Source organism: Danio aesculapii, chromosome 20, assembly GCF_903798145.1.
Source record: "Danio aesculapii chromosome 20, fDanAes4.1, whole genome shotgun sequence".
Taxonomy (NCBI): Eukaryota; Metazoa; Chordata; class Actinopteri; order Cypriniformes; family Danionidae; genus Danio; species Danio aesculapii.
Genome location: NC_079454.1, coordinates 17,321,455 through 17,346,891, shown reverse-complemented (window position 1 = coordinate 17,346,891; position 25,437 = coordinate 17,321,455). Strand labels below are relative to the sequence as shown.

Sequence of the window (25,437 nt, the reverse complement as noted above, 5' to 3'; positions counted from 1 at the left end):
TATTTTATATTTTAACTCAAATTAAACGCATTTATAAGTGAGAATCGGAGGAAACGTATCTGTTAGGAAAGAAAATAACAGAACAAAAGTGAAAAGAGAAGCCCACAGGACCATTTTTTTCTTGACAAAAATTATTTGTATGTATAAACAGGCAAATATATGTTTACTTTATTAACCTTTATTTCAAACTGTATAACTTGCCAAGGTGTCAAGGCGCTTAAAGTGTCATACAAAATCTGTCAATAATGAATGGAAGGCTTAAAGGCTATCATGTTTCTTGGCATCTCTTCCAGTCTGGGCAGACTTTGGGATTACCCTGGGCAATCCAGCGCAAATGTTCTTCATGTGCCACTATGAAAGCATGGCTAATCTGCATGTGTGAAGGTTAGAACTGCTCATCCATACAGAGAAGCGCCTGCGGCCAAACAGCATCTGATCGCATAAGATGCAGAACTGAAGAACTGAAAGCAGGCCGCTTTAACCTCTTGTGGAAAAACTATTTGAGGAAATCAGAATCACTTGAGTACTTGGCAACACAGATTTTGAATTATGGAATAACTCAAAATAGAAAATACATATGATTAGGAATATACGAAATATAAGATTTTAAAGCACTGAATGACTCCATTAATAGTTAAAGCAAACCAAACATTGCCAGCATTTATTGTTTCACAAAGAAAGTGCCTACAGCATTTAACTGAATAAATATTAATTTATGCTAAACTATTCCAATAGATTCATCAGCTTTTCCTCTAGATATGCATAAAAACATTTAAGCAGCGAAATCAATTTATCACTAAAATCGAACCTGAAAACATGTAACCTGAATAGCTTGAATGTATAATCCCAGGTTGTATGTGATAAACTATTGAAGTTGCTTATGCTTGTTTACATATTTGACTCAAAACAAAGATAGGGTGTTAAGACATTATACATTATACAGCATTTTTAGCTTCAGAATGCTGAAGTCTAGTGAGTCACCTACCTAAACAAATATTTGTTTAATACTGTCACAAAACCTAGTGAGCTGCCTAGGTTTTGGAATACAACATTAGTCACCATCCCGCCTTATGATGTCTTATAAATTAAAAGCTTTTCGTATATGGAAACCATCTACAGATAACCTTAAAAAATAGCAGCAAGTGAGTGTGAGGTGAATGTGAAAACATTAATTACTGCATAATGAAGTGAAGCCAGACGGGCGCAATGGCGCTAATACAAGCTAGCAATGCTAATCAATAGCCCTGTGCTCTGAAACGCCGTCTAGCCCATGGTTTCAGACAGACAGTGCTAACCGATAATCATACGTCAAAAACGAAAACTAATATTTATATGGAAAGAATCGTTAATTAGCATAATCGCTTCAATCGAGTTAATAAAACGCGCTGGCAATAGGTTTTCACATAGTAGCAACGCAATGCTAGAATGTTCCATCATTGAACTGCACCGATCGAGGTCTTTAGCGGAACCGCAGCCGATAATTTGTTAAATAACATGACATCGATTTAATAGTAATTATGCTTTACTATTTTACTGTGTACGACTATAGACAGCACAGCGTATCCGGTTGTTGAAATAGGAATCTTTCTGAGCATAAATGAAGTCTCGATGCAGGCTAACTCATGCTAACACCGTTAGCACAGTCACCTTGGGCAGAACTTGACATGTTCTGCTGCCTGTCAATCCACAGACAAGCCCATGACTGGGGAATAACCTGAAGCCCAATCAACATCGGCATGTCATTTAACTGTTCTTGCACATTACGTGCATTCAATGAATGCAAACTAGTACATTCTAAACTGATATTATGGGCAGCATCAGGCCACAGCTAGACCTGCATGCGAAACTTGAACACACACACACATACGGAAAGCTAAAGTGTTCACCTGGGCTCTGCTGTTGCCGTTATTCCCGGGGCTCATTGCCGGGTGGTTTCTTTGTTGTGCCGCCCAGCTGTGGCTGGCAGCTGGGCTGTACGGGGAGCTCATGTCTTTGCCCAAACCCATACCGGACTGCTGCTGCTGCGACGGCTGGTTGCTGTAATCTTGATAGCCGCCACCGTATCCCCGCATCATCGGACTCGGGGATGTCAGGAGCTGGTTCAGGGTGGGTGTAGCTCCAGAAGGGTGCTGTTGGTTTTGTCCGGGAAACCTCTGAAAGCCCCCAACATTGGCACCAGGAGCCGGGGTGGTCGAGGCCATAGCAGCCTTGCCATGGCTAGCAGCAGCAGCAGTAGGCGAATTGGTACCTGGGCCCATCATGTTCCCCTGCCGCGACGGGCTCATCATACCGTATCCAGCGCCGCCGTACCCCGGCCGGTAGTTGGGATAGTGGTTGTACGGATTATTATGGTACCCTTCGTGGGAGTTCTGCACTTGATCCATGTTGCCCGGTGCCTGATGTATTAAAGCCGTCCTAGGGCTTTGTTGTCCGCCATGTTGATCAAAGCAAGGCCCTCCTCTTCCATTCCCGTAATAATTATTAAACTCAGAAACTGAGCTGCTCCCGCTTTGGGACGCGCTGCCTCCGCCGCTGTTGTTGTTGTTGTTATTGTTGCTCGCTGGTCCAAAGTTGGAGTGCTCGTACCTGCTGCCCATTCGATCCCCACCGGTTTTAGACGAGCGATCCTCCTCGTCGCCTGTGTTCAGCAAACGCGGATGGCGATCGACCTGCGCCTCCAGAGCGTCTTCTTTTCCTCCATGCTGCGGATCTGTGCGGTTGCTGCTGCTATTGTGGATGGTGATGTTGTTGTTGTGCGCGGCTCGCTGCTGGTGCTGTGGCTGCTGATGGAATGCTCGCGACTGTTGCTGTGGAGGTGTGCGATGATGAGGCGAAGGAGGGGGATCTCCGCTTCCAACATTTTTCACTTGATGATTCGCGACCAGACCCGTTTCCATACTCGAAGTCGCGTTTAAATGAGTATTAAAGTCTGTAGGTATAGTTCTTCCAGCGTCTGTGTTTTCGCAGACTCTATAGGCGCACGCTGCTGATGCCCATCTACATTATTCATTGAGGTAGCGCTGTACCATCGTCTGCCCCATATCACAGTTTTCTCCTCATTCACGCTGTTAGATCTATATATGTGGGCTTGCGGACGAGGATGGAGCGTTCGCCACCGCTGTCCTGTCAGTGGGTGAATGTGTGCTGGGCACGAGCTGTGAAAACAATTACTGGTGCATTTGAGACGAAGACAAATAACACCAATATGCGTTTAACTGGTAATGCTTTGAGGCGACCGGAGACAACGCATTTTCGCAAGCTGGAAAGTTTATTTCCACTATCAAACTTCACCATTCCCACAGAGGCAAATGTGAGCGTGTACAAATGTCCATTTAAGACCCCTGCCGGAGCCCCTTTGCTCCAGCATGGCATTATCAAGCATCTCCTCTAGCGCTCTGCGCAGAGTCTGCTGGAAAACACGGCACTTGTGGTTCACAATTTTGGAATTTCTCATTTGCACATTTCAATCTTAGCTCTATTAAACTGTATAGCCGGAAATCATGTGACTGTGGACCAGTGTTTGGACATAAGGGACTCCCCATAAAGTGGAAAAAAATAATCATATGGGGAGGTCCTCCAGTTTTTTATTAAAACTAGGAGAGATATTATGGTGCCGCTTCAACAAAGCAGCACTACACCACAATTGTGTGCTTTATTTGCCCCAATTTTGTAATAAACTCGTCAAAATTGGTTTATTTTTGTTTTAAAAAATGTTATTTTTATTTTTTAATTAAAATTTCTCATGTGCCGCTCGCTCTTGTGGAGGAGTTTCATTTAACAGATCACTGCATGATGCATTGAGAATTCTTATGTTTACCTTGGGTTAGGACGACACTAAGAAAATTGTTCTTTAGTTTATAAATATAGTTGGTGGTTTATTCTGCTGTGGTGACCCCTGATAGATAAGGGACTAAGCCGAAGGAAAATGAATGAATGATCGTTTATAACTGCTGTAGTAAATTTACTGACTGAATAAGTCTTTAACTTAGTTCTGAAAAGTCACAAAGTTATGGACCCTTTTCATAGGATTAAGGATTAAATCCTTGAAAGTTTTTAATATTTAGATTAAAAAAACCTTATGAATATTTATATGTATTCATGTATGTAGTATATCATCTTTGCTTCAAATTACAAAAAAAACTAATTACCGCTTGAAACCAGAAACCAGAGCACCCTGAGAAAACCCACACAAACACAGGGAGAACAGGCAAACACCTCTTGGCCCAGCCGGGGCTCGAACCACCTCCTTGGTCAAAGGTTAAATGGATGTAAGCTTTTTCTAATGCTTCTGAAAAGAATTCTGAAAAGAAAGTCATATTTATGAGAATGTATTTACAGTGCTCAGCATAATGGAATGCACCCTATTTTGAAAATGAAATTACATTAAATTTTTTTATATTTTACATAGATTTGGGTGTACTAGTTTTTGGACTGTTATCGTAAGTTATTTTGTCAGATGAGCTCCAGATTTGGCTTCAGTACTGACTAAACTAATGTATATGCACAAATATAATATTGTATAGCTTCCGAACTAAAATATGAATGTGAAAGATAGACTGTGAGGGGTGTACTTGTATATGCTGAGCACTGTAAATTTGTCTCCAGCTCTGTTTAATCTGACTCCAATTTTAAGTGAGCATCAAATCTAGACTGTATTTCTAATTAGGGAGAGATCACATTTGTCATTCATAATTCAATTTAGAGTTTTGATTAATTCTGGATTCTCCAGAAAAATTCCATTATGTGGAGGCTGCTGTAGTTGAATACCCATATTCACAGTTTGCACGCAGCATAAGATTTAAAATGTTTTATCATCCAGGCTCAAAATTGTGTCCTTTACACTGAAACTGCAGCACAGAAACAGAATCTGATGTGGCTTAGCCCTAACACATATTCTTCAGAAATGTTTAATGTTATTAAATTATGAATACAGAATCATGAATAAAGTGCAAATATATTTATGGAATTTAAAAATTAAAATTCTGTCTTGATCAAATAAGGTTCCCTGATGAATGTTACCTGGTAAATGCACAGTAAAAAGCATTATTTTACTTAAAAAAAAAAGAGAGAGATTAAACCCATTTTAATAGGCTTTCAGTTGACTTAATTTAATTGTATGGCAAGAGGTTTATTCACTTTTTAAAATAAAGTCAACTAATTGTTTTAAAAGCAACATGTTTACTCACCTTTTATTAAGTAAGGTTAACTAATTGCTTCCTACACTGCGGTTTCATTAAATAAAACCATTAAACCATGGTTATTGCCATTAATTCAAGTCATTTATGGCTATATAAAATTTAATAGTTGCAATTACAGTAATAAAATGGTGTTTATTTAAATAGCTACACTGTAAAACCCAATAAGTTAAGGCAACTCAAACCATTTGAGGAAATCGATTGCTACAAACCATTTGAGTTAAAAAACTAATCTATACTAGTACTGTGAACTTACTCCATTTAAGTTGTATAGTAATGAGGTATTTAATTAACTCATTACTTTCAATGCTGAGTTCAAAACTATTTTCAAATGAGTAGAATTAACTTTCAGTAAATTTTGAGTTAACTACACTCATTTCATTTGATAAAGTTAACTGTTGGGTTTTACAGTGTACAGTTGAAGTCAGAATTATTAGCCCCCCTATTTATTTTTCCCCAATTTCTGTTTAACGGAGAGAAGATTATTTTCAACACATTTCTAAACATAAAAGTTTTAATAACTCATTTGTAATAACTGATTTATTTTATTTTTGCCATGATGACCGTAAATAATATTTTATTTAATATTTTTCAAGACACTAAAGCTTAAATTGACATGTAAAGGCTTAACTAGGTTAATTAGGTTAATTAGTCAGGATAGGGTAATTAGGCAAGTTATTGTATAACAATGGTTTGTTCTGTAGATTATCGGAAAAATTGACAGCTTAAAGGGACTAATAATTTTTACCTAAAAATGGCTTTTAAAAATTAAAAACTGCTTTTATTTTAGCTGAAATAAAACAAATAAGACTTTCTCCAAAAGAAAAAATATTATTAGACATACTGTGAAAATTTCCTTGAAAATTTCAATATCCTTTGGGTACCAATGTGTACCTTTTGAAAAGGTTCTGCCACAGTGACAGATCTCATACATTTATTTCTGAGTGTGTATTATTGAGTTCCATCAGCCAGCATTCTTCAAAATATATCCTTCTTTGTTCGACAGAAGAAAGAAACTCATCAAGGTTTAAAATCACACAAAGGAGAGTAAATGATTAGTTAATTTACATTTTTTGATAAACTATGCATTTAAAGTCCATTTTTTTCTTTCAGGATTGCTTATCTTTCAACAGTATTCATGAATTTTTTTCACATTTCTAATTTTTTAAAACATCTACCCATCTCAGATAACAGCAGATCCATGCCGGATTTTCCCAAGCGCCGCAGAATTGGTCTCAATCCATTTCTCTGCAACCCAGCACATCACACAGATACGGACTGAATCACAGGATAAATAATTCTGTCCTCTAGACAGATCTTACACTGTGTAAGATCACTTTATTATGCATTTGGTAATGAACTTTTACAGTATTTTAGTTCAACAACACCAACAGCGAATATATATGCAACACCAAACCCTGTCACTTGCAGGTTTGAATCTCACCGTCAACATTACAAACCTACAGCTTTGCCCTCAAGCAGTATATTCCCGGAATGTTGCTTAAACTGTTATATTTGTGAAATGACAGCTGTTAATAGTGTGATATGTGCATGCCGGAGAGGCAGATCGACTCTGGGGATGGATCGGCCTGTTCAGCATGAGCAGGATGTGAAAGGACCTCCCCCAGCACCAGTGGCAGCAGCTCAAGCTCAGAAACTGGGTCAGACGAGGAAAAAACACACACACATATTCAGGCAGTCAGGCTGAGCTCCAGAGTGATGCTGTGACACTGCTGGGTTTTCTTCACAATAGAAAGGCAACACATTCTAATACAAAAAGTAAGTGATGGAAAGTCTTACCATTTCAAGGACACACGTTTGATGGAATGAAATTCTGAAGACAGCCATCCTCTACCAATTAGTTGCTATTTAAAGTCTGCTTGAAATCTAAATTTAAATGTTTATTTTTCAACGTCAATCTAACGTCATGTTGACGTCTTGTACCTGCTGGGTGTTTAAGGCCATTTTGGTCATCATACAGTAAACATTCGTCATCTTCTCATCAGTGACACGCTTCTAAATAGTCTCTGGGTCAATGCATGTAAATATTTTGGACATACAGAATGTTGTCATAGGGTCCGTACCAGCCAGCTCATGCAAAGTTTTTTTTTTTTATATATACCCATGAAACTTAAAGAAACACTCCACTTTTATTAGGAAATCAGTTTTTTGACAACTTTCCAAGAGTTATGCAGTTGGTTTTTACCATTTTTGAAACCATTCAGTCAATCTTACACTTAGTTTAATAAGTTACAATGACCTAAAACATATGCTGTCAGGACTATTTGATCATATAATTTTTTATAGTGTACGGTCTGGCAGGAGCACCTTTAGCTTAGCTTAGCATAATTCATTGAATTGGATTAGACCATTAGCATAAATTTTTTTGTTGTTGTTTTTAAGAGTTTTGATCATTTTGCTATTTAAAGCTTGACTCTCTGTAGTTACATCGTATACTAAGACTGATGTTGCTATATTCTAGGCTTATATAACTAGAACTATATTCTCATTCTGGCGTAATAATCAAGAAAGTTTTCTGCAGTACCATGGCTGCAGCATGCACAATGATATGATAATGTTATGCAGCACCTGAAAATAGTAACAGCGCAGCGTAGTCCGCTTGTTAAGTGTGACGTCATGCGAAGCGGCATCTGAGTCCACACGCTCTATCAGACTGTATGGTGAGACTTAACAAATGATAATAATAAACATTTACAAAGCGATGTAAAATTTTCGAAAATCACAATCGCAATATATATATATATATATATATATATATATATATATATATATATATATATATATATATATATATATATATATATATATATATATATATATACTGTTGTGTACACCATGATTTTATATTAAATACATTTTAATGTCATAAACAAATATTTTTCCAACTCAAATGAGTTGCGGCTTGGACTCAGAAAACAGAAATCTCAGAAAACTCGGACTAGAAACAGTATTCCATACGTCATGACTTAACAAGGGGATATCACTGCATCTGTTGCAGCCATCATTGATTTTTTAGGTTTGATACTCACAGAATGGCTTCAGGCTTTATTCTAGACAAGAGTTCAACAAACCTAAATGGAACCAGTTAGCTGTAAACAAATTGACATTTGTTTACAGCTAACTGTAATAAATTAGCTTTTATTTATTCTGTATTTTTGTGCCTGATGTGCAGGCTCTGTATATTACATCACATGTGGAAAACATACTTCACTTGACATGTGCTTTCTCTTTAACAGCTATGTTTTTTGGTGATTGACATTGTATTAAGGTACCGACTTTAGTACTTCACTTGGTTAGGGTATTAACATTATTATTATATCAGTTAAAGAAATATATAAAAATTTTAAATTCCGTCTTGAAAACATAGTACTGTCCAACTAAGCCCTTAGGCTGTGTTTACACTAGAACACTTCCTGTCCAGAAAAAAGGGTGTCTCCCTCTTATACACCCTAAAATGCATAATACGTGTCCATTCACACTCATATTTGCTAGCATTCGTACTTGCCTTTTACCTGTTGTATAATGGTCATATGAAAGGTACTTGACAAATTAAGGAATGTACACAATATTCCAGAAGACCAATCATAGAGCTGTTGTAGATAGTTGTACCTCTGTTTTCTGTGTACTGAAACACAACACTAGCACTTCCAAACTAATCTGGGGTCTTTAGCGTTTTCAAAATGCACCAATTATGCAAGTCTAAAATGCCAGAGTAGTGTGGACACCAGGGGCCTGTTTCAGTAAGGAGGTTTAACCAACTCGGAGTTTAAAAATGAACTCTGAGTTGATTTACTGAGAGATTAAAACTGTGAGTTTTCGGTTTCAGAATAGCAGATCTGAATTAAGTCAATCAACTTTGAGTAGACCAACTCAGAGTTAAGCGTGCACACCGCAACTATAAAAGGCATTATCAATGGAGCGCAGATATTACGAGTCACTGGCATCTTAAAAAAGAGATCAGCATTTCTTTCTCCAGCTGAACTTGATGTGCTCGTGCAGAGTTATAGCAAATATGACCATATATTTTAAAAAGCAACACCACTGCATCAGGGAAACAGAGACAGTGTGGGAAAACAGCTGCTCAAGTTAATGCGTATTTTTACATTTAAAGTATTAAAATATTTAAGTATAAAAAACTTTGGGCGACGCAGTGGTGCAGTAGGTAGTGCTGTCGCCTCACAGCAAGAAGGGCACTGGTTCGAGCCTCGGCTGGGTCAGTTGGCGTTTCTGTGTGGAGTTTGTATGTTCTCCCTGCATTCGCGTGGGTTTCCTCCGGGTGCTCCGGTTTCCCCCACAGTCCAATGACATGTGGTACAATGAATTGGGTAGGCTAAATTGTTCGTAGTGTATGAGTGTGTGTGGATGCTTCCCAGAGATGGGTTGCGGCTGGAAGGGCATCCGCTGCATAAAACAAATGCTGGATAAGTTGGCGGACCATTCCGCTGTGGCGACCCCGGCTTAATAAAGGTACTAAGACGACAAATAAATAAATGAATGAATGAATGTTATGTGTGACGTTTATAATTTTTTTACAGACGTTCCCACTTTTATACATGTTTTAATAGATTTAAAAGTGCCTTTGTGTGTGTCTGCCTTTTTTATTGATCAAGTAATAGAGGTTGATATGACATTTAGAATGTAAGCAGAACAATAGTTATTAGAACAAGTAATAATCCAATTAATCTAGTTACAGTACATGGCCCTGTCGAAGGTCAGTGAATTTAAGCAAATTATTTATTAAAAAAGGACAAGCCATTCTCATATGTGACTTTGTTCTTTGTGTGACTGAAATGTAGGTAATAGCTATGTTTCCATCCAAATATATTAATTAAATTTATGTGCAATACTGGAATATCGCATAAAAGATGTACGAATAAAGCAGCGTTTCCATCCAGCGAGTCAAAGAGAACAAAATCATCACTTCCTGATTAAACAGGCGCCAAATATCAATAGTAAAAACAGAATTTACTGTGGTAGAAGAAGCTGCGTCAATCTTATCTTTATTTAATAAATGTAGGCTACTTGCAGCTCAGAAGACAATGCTGACACACAATGAACACGTGGGGGCGTTTAATGCCATGAGACGCGGAGAACAGACGCTCTTAACACGCTCCAGACGCTCTGGAGGTCATTAATAATATAATATTAATACTGAAATGGTTAAGGCGTTTTAGAAAGAATGACCAAAACAACATTTAAGATGTGTTACAGTGTGCTCAGCCTGCTGGTTTATCCATTCACACATATTTACATCATCATCTCTTATAACAAACCTTTTGCACATACTGTAATTTGTTCAGTAAAAGTGTTTCCATCGTAGTTTATGGGCATCTTTTCTATCGAATAAAAATTTATCCTACTCAGTTATGTATGCGCGTGTTTTTTATGCATATTTTTAAAAAGTTATGTGCATCATGATGATTCAATTAATCATTTTTATGCGCATCTCCAAAATGAGCATTAAAATAGGTGGGTGGAAACATAAGGCTAAGGCGTGAAATACCCCTTCGTCTTTAAAAAAGGGGAGGAGACCGACAGAAACTTAGAGTTTAGGTTAGGATCTCAGGTTAGGTTCCAGAGCAAGTTACCACAGTAACTGACTCTGAGCTAAAGTTACCTCTCTTTCAGAAACAGGCTTGACTTACCCTGCTTTCTCCAGGTGTATAACTGTACACATATTTTTTAAAGCAAAAATGCATTAGTGTAAACAGAACCTTAGTTACTTTTGCTATTCACTGATTTATTAATTACGTTCACCTTACTCAGTCTATTTAATGTCCTGAGTTACAATTGTTGATTGTATCTCAACCCAGGTTTATTCTGATTACGTACCCCTGTATACATTTCTGGAGAGCGGCAAATAAGTTTTTTTTGTGCAGTTTTTGATTTCGCAAATCCACCGGAGGCCGCTGTGTGCGCTTTTTCAGATCGAGTGCCATTCGTGCCTGCTCTTCTTGTGTAAATCCACCAGAGGCTGCTGTCGACTGACTGACTGACTGACTGAATGACCGATTGACCAGCAGCCACCCACTTCCCTAAACCCAACCGACAGTGTTTTGAAAAGCAATCCAGAAAATGAAAAGCCTGGTTTTTACCACATTTTCAGATTTTACCACATTCTCACCCTATTGTTTACTTGTTAATTAAATTTTTTGACTTTTGTTTTTTCTTACCTGCTTTCTGGAACCATTCTTTGCCAGACTTAAACCCCGTCGTCACGGTCAACTCCGCTCTGCGCATCAAATCCTCCGATGTATGGTACCTGGTAACAGCCGAAAAGTCGTCCACACTGAGGTAAACTGTCAGCTGTTAAGAGCAAAAAGGAATGGCATCATACCACCCCGTAGCATTCGCTTTAAAGATAAAATGCAGCCATACATTCCTCTGGCTACATAATTTGCAATCTCCAAAAATGTATATAGGGATATGTTTTCAGAATGACGTTGGAAAATTTGATGAAGGATCCCGTAATTCACAGGTGTGTGTGTATGTGTGTTTATCTATAATAATGATGTCTGCATCCCTCATTGTTATTAATTTCTGTAAGGAAAAAAGAATTAAACATTTGATTATTATGTTCACCTGTTCCTTGTTTAGTTTCTTGTTGTCTCAGTGTATTTAATGCCCTTACTGTCACTCGTTTAGTTTTGCTAGTCTGCTCAAATAAACACAGCTTCTGCTAGATCCTCACATTACGCTACTTGCCACTACAAATTACTCTCCTTACCGCATACCACTTTTTTTACCATAAAATTTATTTATAGTTTGAAAATTTTGTGGCGCATTTGTAATATAGGTACTGCATATAGCCTAACTAGATTCTCAAAGTCTGATAGCCACACTGCATTATACACATTGGAGGGGAGAGTGTTGATTGAGCTTTGTGCAATATATATATATTTTTTCCAATCTGTTGATGTATTTCCTGTAACGTTTTGTGATGTATTTTCTGTTGATTTGTATAATATTCAACTTCTTGTTAACCCCAGGAGTTTCCCCATCATGGCCACATTTCAAACAGCAGCTCAAGATGGCAGCCATCCTTTAATAACAAAACGTGTCTCGAGCTGAAGCTGGCACAGGCCCAAACTGCATTTAGAACAAGGCACGGTGTCGCTGATTGCATTTTTCCTAATTAAGCCTCGTCTGACCTTGGCAGAGGCAAATCATTAGATTCTCATTTTAATAATCACACCGCAGCGGTTATATTCCACTGGGTCTCTGACGGCACTGGAGCAGTCTTTAAGCTCTTCTTAATTTTCTTGTTTACAAGAAGGACTCGACGTTATAGCAAGCGTAAGTAATTGTGTTGGTGGATATGATGGCATAAATGACTCTCTAATTTAGGCCCACAGTGTATGTTAGCAGAACAGAAATGCTTTGACTGTAATTTTTCCATAAGCATTTGTTTTTCAGATGTATGTTGTCCGGTTTCTGCATAGGATGGCGAATAACGATAGCATAATCATGGAATTACCTGATCATTATTAATTTGGTAATAACTTGATTTTCCTTAGTTGTGCTAATGAGTGGTTGCCTAGCAGCCAATGTTACCCATGCAAGCAACTATTCAAGGCAAGGATCTGTTTTAACCTTAATTGAAAAGCAAATCTGAAACTGTTTTCTGACATTGCGGAAATTCACACAGAAGAGGAGAGTTGTTTAATTATAGAATCAAGATCTGCGTGGAGCTAAAACCGGAGTGTTTGAAAGTATTGCATTTTTCAAATTGCATAACCGTTCAGAATATTTACGACTGATTTATTCTGAACATACTGTATGTAAAAAGAGTTCTTCTGAAGTTTTTATATAGCAGCTGTTAAGACGAAGATAAAATGTTTAGCCCTCCAGTGAAACTTACATTCTTTTTCAAATATTTCCCAAGTGCTTTTCAACAGATAGAAGATTTTTCCAACACTTTTTAAAACATTATAGGTTTAATAAGTCATTTACTTTAGCTTTCCCACGATGACATAATATTTTACTAGTTATTTTGCAAGATATTTAGCTTAAAGGGCACCTATTTTACCCCTTTTACAAGATGTAAGACAAGATTGGTGTTTCCAGAATGTGTCTGTAACATTTAAGCTCAAACTACAGATACTTTATTATAGCCTCAAGAATATGCCCATTTTGGTGGCTTAGTACGGTGTAACTGTTTTTGTAGCCTATGGCTTTAAATGTAAATGTAATGTAAGCTGCTTCTCCCTGCCCACTGTTGGATGAAGCTGAAATACAGCTCATTAGTCAAAAATACCAAGTAAGTTTATGTGATATACACTTGTGCTGGAGTTTATTCAAGCCTTTCTGAAATGATGAGTCTCACACAAATGCCGTTTACAGTACACACATACATTTTAGCGTTTACTGACACCATGTGGCCGTGGTGATTATAGCGGTTAATATTTACATAGAGATTTTACTTTCTTTATTACAAACATGCTCTGTTTTTAAAACGTTTTAAACTTACACAACTTATAAAAATCAATCTGAGTTGGAATAGACGTTTATACATGTTATTATAGAAACATGGTGCCTGTCAATCAATTCGGTGGGTGAGAAAAACTGCGCTCCTACGTCATGTTGGGCCTCAAAATCCCTGGGATTTGTGTCTTATTTTAACGTCAGGAAATTTTAAAAGAGACTTGTGTTTCTATCACTCCAATATGTCAGTGGACAGATTATACAGTAACTTCATACAGTTCTGTCCAAACAGCTTACAAAAGTTGCTTTTCATCATAGGTGCCCTTTAAAGTGCAATTTAAAGGTTTAACTACAGGTTAACTAAGTTAGATTAGTTAGTCAAGTCACTGGACATGTTTTGTTTTTTGAAGCCAGAGTTTCACCCAAACATTATAAAACAAGACTTTCTCCAAAAGAAAAACATAATTGGAAATACTGTGGAAAAAACATCACTTGGGAAATATTTTAGGCTAACACTTTTAACTCTATTATAAATGTACAGTCTTTCAGAACACTTAAAAATCTTAATGAATGTTGCCATTCTCAGGTGTGTATACAAGATTGTCTACAGTAATAACGCCTGCTACCTCTCATGGTATGAATATATGCAAACATGAAGAATTTCACAAAGAGGTTAAAACTTTTTACCATTTTATTTAAAAACGTCACTTTCGGGGAAACTATTTCTGTAGAAATAAAATGGAAGTTTTATTTACTGTATTTGGTGTTTAAAATTCTGAACATGAAATTTGCAAGACATTTGCTTTAATATGTGTGAATAAATGTACATATTTCAGGTTTTCTCATTGCTTTGGCTTAATTCTCAGATGAAAATGCTTTTTCTTTTGAGACAACAAGTTAAGATTTCTGTTAGTATCAAAGTTAGTTTATTATTCACATCAGATTGAAATTTCTTATTGATTTGAGCATATTGCAAATCCTTTGGCACATGTGTGCAAACAGTAAGTCTACCCAGATAGCATACGAATGTGGGCCACTTTAGGCAGTTATGTGGCACTGGTGGTCTTCCTTCGGCCCAGACAAAATGAATGAGAGACTGAAGTGACCCATCTGTATAATGGCAAAGGGGGGGCCAAAGATTCAAATCCATATATGGGCCATTTAAGACAAAGATTTGGCACTTACGGCAAAATGTAATCTGAATATGAGCCTAATGTGACCCATGTGGAAAATGATAAATTTGGCCCAAATGATGGAGGACAAATGTGGGCCACAGTTGGTAAAAATGTGGCATAGTAATTTAAGGGTAATCTGGGTCTAAACCTAAAGTTTCTCACATGTGTAAGTGCAAATGTGGCCCAGTTATCTTAAGACATACGTGTGCCACTTTAGTCAAATATTTGGCAAAGTAAGCTCTGGCTATTGCAGCTGCGAGCCTAATGTGGCCCAGATATTTTAAAACGTATGTGGGCCAGTTTGGCAAATATTCGGCACAGTAAACTCTGGCTAATGCAGCCGTTAGCCTATAGTGGCCCAGTTATCTTAAAACGTATGTGGGCCACTTTTGGCGAATATGCACAGTAAGCTTTGGCTAATGTGGATTTGAGCCTATAGTGGCCCAGAGAACATATGGCAAATGTGGCCCAGTCATCCTAAAACAAATGTGGGCCACTTTTGGCAAATTTTTGGCACAGTTATCTCTGGCTAATGTGGTTGTGAGCCTAAAGCGGCCCAGAGAAGATATGGCAATTGTGGACCACATAGACTAAAGTCACCATCATGGAGAAAAGTGTTTGCTTTAGTTGGGCTCATAGCCCTGAACCTCTTGATATAAATTTTCTTTTGGGCTGCTGTAACTTGTAAGAACTTTACTTGAAAAGTTTATTCACTACAGCAAACAAGCCAAGAAAGAAAAAACAAACAAACAAAAAATCAATAAAATTAAGTGAGGCACAACCTGTGATAAAATAATATAATTTACTGATGGTAACCAATGTTTTACTCCATTATAAGAAGTAACATAGTAACATACTTGCACATCCCACAGAATTATGAAGGTTTATAAGCTAAAAAAAAATTCTATATTAACCTTCTGCTCACAGACATCAATAATCAGTGTATGAACCTCAACAATGGTGACAATTAACAAAACGAACAAAACTCACAAACATCACAAACAGGGGACTAAAAGTGACAAAATCAACAACGTCAACATAAACAGCAGAATCAAAAGCAAATAATGAAAACTGTAGCAACAACAAGCTATATAATGTATTCATACTGCAATGCATGCTGGGATTTTTGTACTTTGCCACACCCAGCAAGTGTAAGGTGTAGGCCAGATCTGGGCCAGAAGTTGTGGCCCAGAATAGGGTCAGTTCTGGTTCATTTGGTGGAATTCTGGCTAATATGTGGTATTGCTTTGGCTTATTTGTGGCCCAGATCTGACAAACAGGAGTGGACCGCCCTAGAGCTATCATTCCATTAAGTATGTGATCCAGATGTAAGTGTCTGGTGTAGGCCAGATCTGGGCCAGAATTAAAGCAAACTGTGGCCCAGAATAGGGTCAGTTCTGGTTCATTTGGTTGAATTCTGGCTGATATGTGATATTGCAATGGTTTATTTGTGACCCAGATCTGGCAAACAAGTGCGGACCACCAAGTGCCATCATTCCATGCGGTGTGTGGGCCGGATGTAAGTGTCTGGTGTGGGCCGGATTTGAGCCACATGAATTTTGCTAGCTGGGTATAGTTTGGACAAAAACAAATTGCACAAGTTAATGGGCATTCGTTGCGTAAAACATATGCTGGATAAGTTGGCGGTTCATTCTGCTGTGGCGACCCCAGATTAATAAAGGGACTAAGATGAAAATAAAATGAAAGAAATGATGAGTTGATTCTCAAATAAACTGCCAAACTCTTCACTTTTCACAACTTCTCAATAATTTTTCATTGTGTAAGATATGACACCAAAACAATCAATCCAGTTATGAAAAATCAATATACATGCATTTATAGTCCATAAATATCACTGACATATGTGATGTCTGCTAAATTGTCAAATGACCAAATTGTTTTTTAAATAAAACCTTAATTTAATGCATTAAATTTTATTTTTCCACACCATGTCTTTAAAATATGGAAATTAATTTTACCCCAGTATTTTCAATGGAGTTTCAGCACTTGCCTGCAGCTAATGACGGCGCCTGCGTTTAAATGTCTTTAGTCTCTTTTTACTCTTTAACAACGAAATGGAAGCTTAAGTCTATTTAACTGATTATATTTTAATTACTTTTACAACATCTATGCTGTAAAAGGAACCTTATGAAATAGAAAATAGTCTCATAAAGCCTTCACCGGAAGTTCATCACTGGCAAAAAAAAAAAAAAACACTAGCTGTGCATTTAGCCCATTGAGGAAAAACTGTAAAACATTTTTATTTGTGGAGATTATGTGTGGATTATTCTATATAAGTACAAATGTATACATCTAAAGTGAATGTTTATAATTTTAGAAATATTATCATGATCTTGTGGTTAGCATGCAGTAATTTATGTAAATCTAGTCTCATTATTTGTATCTTTTTATGGGATATCCCAAAAGTCTAATAAAATGCACATCAGGAAAAAAACAGGCAAATGTCCCTTTGATGATATTTTCACTCAGAGCAAATTAAAAAATGAAAGTATATACACAGAAATAAGTTTTTATGTAATATATTTCTCCCACCAATAGCACCTAGATCTGCTTGTAAACATCAAGTCACAGTTCAAGCTTGTGACATAATTATTGACAATTTTAAAAGAGCTCTTAAATTTGTCCAGCCCATCCTTGTTTTTAAATGTGAAATGTATTAACTGAAAACTGCTCACAATTTCATACTGTCTTTAAAGTGACAGTTCACCCTAATCTGACAATTCTGTCATCATTTACTCACACTTTATTTATTACAAACCTGTTGGAGTTTCTTTTTTTTTCCTGAACAAAAAAGAAAGATATTGGTTACTGATTTGGAACAATTTTCAAAATGACTGAATTGTGTTCATCAGTAAAAAAACAAAACAAAAAAGGACTACATAAGGTGGGTGAATACTCAGCAGACACACAACAACATCATAAGACGTTAATATTAGGTTAGATTAAGGTTGCAACATCAGGTGACCATAATCACGTCTAATCAGTATCTATGGACAATGTTATTTTGATGTCCAATAACGACATCAAATGACGTAGATATTTGGTTGATTTTACTTTGTGTTGGAAAGTGACCAAAATCCAACGTCGAGCCAACGTCTTAAACCAACATCATTTTAACGTAAAATACTGACATTTGTTCGTCAGGTACGGCAACCAAAATCCAGTGTCTGATTGATGTCATAGTGGTAACGTCCACATAATGTTAACCTGTAACATCATGGATATTAATATTTGGTGGATTTTAGGTTGGACATTGATGTCGGCCTGATGTTGGGTTCTGACGTCAACCAGATTTTTATTTCCAAATAAAATGCAACGTCCCCGTGACGTTTGGGTACAACATTAATCTGTTATATTGACGTCCTGTGCCTGCTTGGTAGTTATTAATGGGCCATTTACTCACACTCAGTTGGTTTTTTCTGCTGTCGACACAAAACATGATATCTTGATGAAGGTTGGAAAAATCTGCCATTGACATCCATTGTAGCAACAAAATAATTTTTGAGGGTGAGTAAACAAAGACAAGATTTTTATTTCAGGGTGGACTGTTTCTTTAATGCCTTATTCTATAACCAGACATATTTTAGATTACAAAAGCATAACTACAACAACATATTAAGTTCATTGTGAATGGTAACAAGACGTTTATTAATGTTTGTGTATATTATTGGTGCACTGTTTAAAAAAAGTCCATCAAAAACATGTACTGTTCTGGAAATTATCTGTTAATTTCCCATTAAAATGAATCTTGATTCTGTGAGGATGGTCTCAAATGTAATTCATCTTGAGGGCTGTTTTTTTTTTTTCTTTCCCTTTTCCCCCCTTATTTTTGCTTGTTTTATGACCCTTATTACTAAAAAAAATAAATTAATTAAACTATGAATGCATAGGCAGATTGATTGACTACGTTTCAAGAAAACAAAATCAAGAAAAAAGCAATTCAGACCTGACTTGCTTAGCTGGTGTTGGTAAAGCTGCCATACAGTGAATCGCATTCTTTGACATTCTCTGATTTGACTGAATCATCATTGAACTAACTAGAACAAAACCAGCATTCTGTGGCACTGAATGTGTCTAATAAACTGAACCTGTTCATTAAGATGAATTTTCATACCTGATTTTTTTTTTTTATTATTATAGCCTATTTTCTTTGTAAAGCTGCTTTGACGCAATATGTACTGTATAAATTACTACAAAAATACTTAATTTGACCGACATAAATTGTGGAACATTAAAGAAAGTTGAAAATATAATACGGACCCGATACTTGAACAATGTAACATTTGAGCAGGGCAGAGGAGAACTGGTCTCCCGAATGAACCCGGTTTCTTCCATGTTTTATTTTCTGTTTTCGAGTTCGTTGCCACTGTCTCCATTGTCTTGCTTATTGTACAATTTTTTCTGCCTATCTCTCCAAAGCTGCTTTGACACAACTGCTAGACACACGTGCTACGGAAATAAACATGACTTGACAATTTTCTTTTCTTTGCTGTTCAAAAACGGTTAGAGATATTGGTGAAAATCAGCCTGCTGTTTTTGTGTAACGCAGACCAACACAATGCAAACTTTTATAGCAGTACTGCCATCTTGTGGCGTTTCGCTGCAGAATTTTAAAGATAACCCAGCCTATGTTTTAAGATAGCATTTGCACCTACACATGTGAGGCACTTTAGGTTTAGACCCAAATTACCCTTAAATGACTATGCCACATTTTTACCAACTGTGACCCACATTTGACCTTCATCATTTGGGCCAAATTTACCATTTTTCACAGCTCACATTCATTTTGTCTGGGCCGAAGGAAAACCACCAGTGCCTCATAACTGCCTAAAGTGGCCCACTTTCGTATGCTATCTTCTGATGGCTACTTCCTGCAGGAAAATGTTATAAAAATATCATAAAGCATGAATCATCTCAGACTGGTTTCTTGAACATGACAATGAGTTCACTGTACTCAAATGGCCTCCCAGTCACCAGAGCTCAGTCAAATAGAGCACCTTTGGGATGTTGTGGAACGGGAGATTTGCATCATGGATGTGCAGCCGAGAAATCTGCAGCAACTGCGTGATGCTATCGTGATGCTAATATGGCAAAAATCTCTGAGGAATATTACAGTACCTTGTTGAATCTATACCATAAAAGATTAAGGCAGATCTGAAGGCAAAAGGGGGTCCAACCCGGTACTAGTAAGGTGTACCTAATAAAGTGGCCGGTTAGTGTAAGGTTTGTTTGGTTGATTACTTGGAAGAAACCAAATAGGAATGTGCTAGGAACGTTATTTTGTTTGCTGGTAGATTGCCTGTTGACCTTCTAATCTTTGATGTAATAGCTCATTTACTCATTTACAATCACTTTCATTGATTTTTAGCCACAAAAAAGCAGCTTGGTTTGCTGATTGATTTTTCCAACTGATATTTTTTTATTATATAATTTTTTATGTTAGTCTTAAACACACTTATTTGTAGAGTAAGTAATCTGACCCTTTATTGCCTATTTCCCCCATAGGCAAATTAATCAGCAGTCCTAAAACTTACCTCCTAACTTAAATTTTTTATAGCTTACCACCACATTGCAGAATAATGTGAACAGGGCACAGTAAAATCTCTCAAATTAACCAATTGTGAAAAAAAAAATCTCAATTGTGGTTTTGTTGATGCTGTTGCCAAATTTGACTCAAATCTCAAAAGAATTCTTGGTCTATTAAAAACCCAATCCATTGAGTTGTTAAGGTTAACCCAACAATTTGGGTTACAAAAATAACAAATGTGTTGGGTTATTTTGCCTACAAGTGGCTTAACCACTATATAACAATAAATTATTATTATTATTGGGTTGATGTCTCTGCTGGGTGCTAAAGGCGAGAATGAGACTGCTGAATATCTCAAATAAAACTGTGGAAATGAACACTGAGGTAGAAAGCGTTTTTATCTGTATATAGATCTCCTATGAAGCGTATGTTTGTATCATAAAATTAAGAGTGCTGGTGAAATAGATATAAAAACAAGACAAGGAGAGGTAATCTAATAAAAAAACAATATTATTGCATTAGAGCTTGAATATGAATGAAACTTTATAATGCAAAAACAACATTACGCACACATATTAATACAGCTGTTCTCTGTCAGCTAAATCAGTTGACTGTTAAAATTACAACATTTTAACCCAACTGGTTGAGTTAAATAAATAACCCAACAAAGCACCAAATATTTAACCCAACTGGTTGAATTATTAATAAATAACCCTATAAAGGTTAAAAATAACCCAACAAAGCACCAAATATTATTAGCTCAACCATTGGGTGAAATAAATAACCCAACATTTTTTAGAGTGCATATATGCATGATCTATAAATGTATGTATGTCCAGTTAGTTTCAATGTTCATTTACCTACACTCCCACAAATCAATAACACACACAGGGACTGCACTGCTCTTGTTTGCTAAAGCATTTTTCATCCTCCTGGATCGGTCATGTTTTGAACCAGTTACAAATATGTTAACCCTCAGGAGTGCCCAAAGGAGTGGTCCTGAAGGGCCAATGTCCTGCAGAGTTTAGCTCCAATTCCGTTAACACCTGAATTTAAGTACAGTCAAAAACTATACTCAGCTAGCAAAATTCACGTGGCCCACACCAGACACTTAAATCCAACCCACATACCACATGGAATGATGGCAATTGGGCGAGCCACTCCTGTTTGCCAGATATGGGCTACAATTAAGCCATAGCCATGCCACATGGCAGCCAGAATTCAACCAAATGAACCAGAACTGACCCTATTCTGGGCCACAGTTTGCTTTTATTCTGGCCCAGATCTGGCCTACACCTTACACTTGCTAGGTGTGGCAAAGTACAAAAATCCCAGCATGCATTGCAGTATGAATACATTATATAGCTTGTTGATGCTACAGTTTTCATTATTTGCTTTTGATTCTGCTGTTTATGTTGACGTGGTTGATTTTGTCACTTTTAGTATCCCGTTTGTGATGTTTGTGAGTTTTGTTAATTTTGTTAAATGTCACCGTTGTTGAGGTTCATACACTGATTATTGATGTCTCTGTGAGCACATGTGGAACCATAAAATTATTTTAGCTTATAAACCTTCATAATTCTGTGGCATGTGCAAGCGTGTTATTATGTTACTTCTAATAATGGATTAAACATTGGTTAACATCAGTGAATTATATTATTTCATCAGAGGTTGTTCCTCATTTAGTTTTATTGTGTTTTTTTACCTGGCTTGTTTGCTGTAATGAATAAACTTTTCAAGCAAAGTTACAGCAGCTCAAAAGAAAAATTATATTAAGAGGTTCAGGGCTATGATGTTTTAAGATAACTGGGCCACATTTGCCATATGTTCTCTGGGCCGCTTTAGGCTCACAGCCACATTAGCCAGAGCTAACTGTGCCAATTATTTCCTAAAAGTGGCCCACATTTGTTTTAGGATAACTGGGCCCCATTTGCCATGTCTTCTCTGGGCCACTATAGGCTAACGGCTGCATTAGCCAGAGTTTACTGTGCCGAGTATTTACCAAAAGTGGCCCACACATGTTTTAAGATAACTGGGCCACATTTGCACTTACACGTGTGAGCCACTTTAGGTTTAGACCCAGATTACCCTTAAATGACTATGCCACATTTTTGCCGACCACATTAGGTTCACCTTCAGATTACATTTTTCCATAAGTGCCCAATCTTTGCCTTAAATGGCCCATATATGAATTTGAATCTTTGGGCTCCCTTTGCCATTGTACAGGTGGGCCACTTCAGGCTCACATTCATTTTGTCTGGGCCGAAGGTATACCACCAGTGCCGCAAAACTGCCTAAAGTGGCCCACATTCATATGCTATATGGGTAGAATACACAAGACCTGTCACTCGTACACTTTTCAATAGGGAAAAGTGTCAATATGCAGATTGAAGCCCCGCCTTCTAGTACAGGAGCCAATCATCGATTGCTATATGGTGAACAAAGCCCGCCTACTAGTACAGGAGAAAATCAGTGATTGCTATAGAATGACAATAACCAGACATTAGTTACAGATTTTGTGTGTTTCGAACATTTAGAAATGGAACTAAATAGACAGATGTTTTTTAATTTTATTGGTTATTCGTAATATGAAATGTAATTGTAAGCTTGGCAAGTAGTTTTGGAGAATTTGATGTTTCCCCATTCAAACAGAATGCCCGAGCATACTGCCCGAGAGGCGTTTCAAAGATGGCTGCCGAGTGAAATTACTCGCCTTAAAGGTACTTTGGTACAGTGTACTAGAAACTTCCAGGTAGGTGTTGAGGCAAGTTTGAGCTAAACCCTGCAGGACAACAGCCTATGTTGCAAAATGTCAATACAGGGGTGCTTCAGGTTTCAGTTCTCGGACGACTTTTTTTCACTACCTATATGGCTATGGCTTTTATATCACTTCTATAGTCAATCTAATCGAATGATCCAACAATAGACCATTTTGAAGGATGTAAACAAAATCAGTGGTCCGTATGTATTTCCTGTTTTTAATTTTTAATTTCAATAGCTTCAGAGAATCCAAAAAGACCCACATATTGTTAATCAATGTTATAAGCTGTTAACTTTAAGTTATGACTGAATTACCTCTTATTACAGTTATGAAATAGCTTGATAACAAGCAGGAAATATTCATGGGCCAATGAGATCACCACATTGAAATGGTCTATAGCTGGTGGGATTTCTGCATGTCTGACAGACACTTGGATGAAGTTTCTTATTGACTTAGATGCAACTAATGGTTTTGGTCACTTTACAATAATGTAATATATTTATTTATTTGAATTTGTATTCTCCATGACATATGAAATCAAAATGATGAATGAAAATTTATGAAAATTCCTTCTGAGCCAAAAGTATAATAAAGGTTTGTAAAAGTATAGTTCTTCTTAAATGTTAGGATACATCCTATTGAGGGTCCATTTTTAGACCAGTCCCTTTAAAAAATCAAGGTGAAACTTCTGCTCGACATTTGATGTGAATGAATTTTTCATAAATGTTTTCACCCTCATGGTCAGGGTACAGTAATATTATTAACATGATAATATGAACAATGAACAATGCTTTGATATAAAAAATATTACTATTACTGACTTCCTTTTAATGCACCACAGACATTGACCATGATCTATAGTCTAAAATTACTCCTACAATTTTTCTTTTATAGTTTATAAATGTTATTTAGGGCAGTAATAGCACGATCGCCTCACAGCAAGAAGGTCACTGGTTCGAGCCTCGGCTGGGTCAGTTGCCATTTCTGTGTGAAGTTTGCATGTTCTCCCCGTGTTTGCGTGGTTTTCTTCCAGGCGCTCTGCTTGCCCCCACAAGTTCAAAGACGTGGTATAGGTGAAATGGGTAGGCTAAATTGTCCCTAGTTTTTTTTTTTTTTTATAAAAAAAAAATATTATACCAAAATAAAACATTTACATTACATTATATCACATTTACATGCCAGGGAGCAAAACAGAAATGTATCTGTAACAGATTCACTGTTTTTACATGTTTCTTATTAGTAGATTCAGAAATCAAAGACATAAAGATTTAGATCTTTAAGAAAAATCTGAAAGAAAGGGTTATGCTTAAAAAATTTACACTTGTGTATAAAATATTTGGCCAAAAATATAATAAGAATAAATAAATGAAAAAAAACATCTGGATGTTTATTCTAATGGTTATATATCCTAAAATAACATTTTTAAATTTTAAATCAGGGATTATACCACTAATTATACCTAATACATTTTTCCAAAACATTTTGGTATACTCACAATTCCAAAAAAGGTGAAACAGATCTTCTGTTTGCTGATCACAGAAGGAACAATTTGCATCAAAATCTTCAGAAATAAACCTTTGTAAAAAATAAATAAATAAAAAAAAAAGAACATTTTTTTTTTTAGGATAACACGCACATATGTATTATTTTATAAGACACTTCACAGATTTTATTGTACATTAGGAATTTCTGAGATAAAGTCCATACTCTTTTCCAGTTAGTATTACCTGTCTGTTCCAATAATAGACAGCAATAGGACAAGAGGTTATCTCACGCTGAAATAGTGAGCGGATATTTTTGTTATTTGGCTTTGTGGTTAATAGTAAAGTGATGTTTTTAGCACATTTAGATGTGGCACAACCTGGGGGAGACTGATTATCCCATCCCTTTATAAGCATAATAATCCCAGAGGGGATTCCTCCAAAAACAATAGCAAATTCTTTAGCTGTAATTGGATGTTTATAATGGGACAATAATTCCTCATATTTAAAAGGCACTCCTCTGTTAATTGTCTATCATAAATGATATTATTTTTGCCCAATTAGCAAAGTAAATGGACTTATTTTTGTACAGTAAATCTATGTTGTGCCAAATTATATAATTGTGTGAGGAAAAGTTATGTGTTTGTAGATTAAAGACCATGATAACAGAAGATCATTTGGAAGGAATTTTCTCAGGATTATAATTACACAAGAGCAAAAAATTTAAACCCCCTAATTTAGGGAAAAATAAATTTGGTTTGAATTTTTAAGATTTATTTTGAATGTATAAGATTAGCAAAACTGATTATTAAGATCGCTGTTTTCATAATTA

At 36.6% G+C, this 25,437-nt stretch overlaps 1 protein-coding gene across 1 annotated transcript in view; it reads right to left on the bottom strand.

Annotated features, from left to right (window-relative positions):
* LOC130247965 (AT-rich interactive domain-containing protein 1B-like) overlaps positions 1-2,807 on the bottom strand; it is a 40,678-nt gene extending 37,871 nt beyond the window's left edge. Inside the window, exon 1 of the mRNA XM_056481482.1 lies at positions 1,887-2,807. Coding sequence (XP_056337457.1) covers positions 1,887-2,597 — 711 coding nt within the window. The 5' untranslated portion in view covers positions 2,598-2,807. The remainder of the gene's footprint in view (positions 1-1,886) is intronic.
* Positions 2,808-25,437: the final 22,630 nt, after the last annotated feature.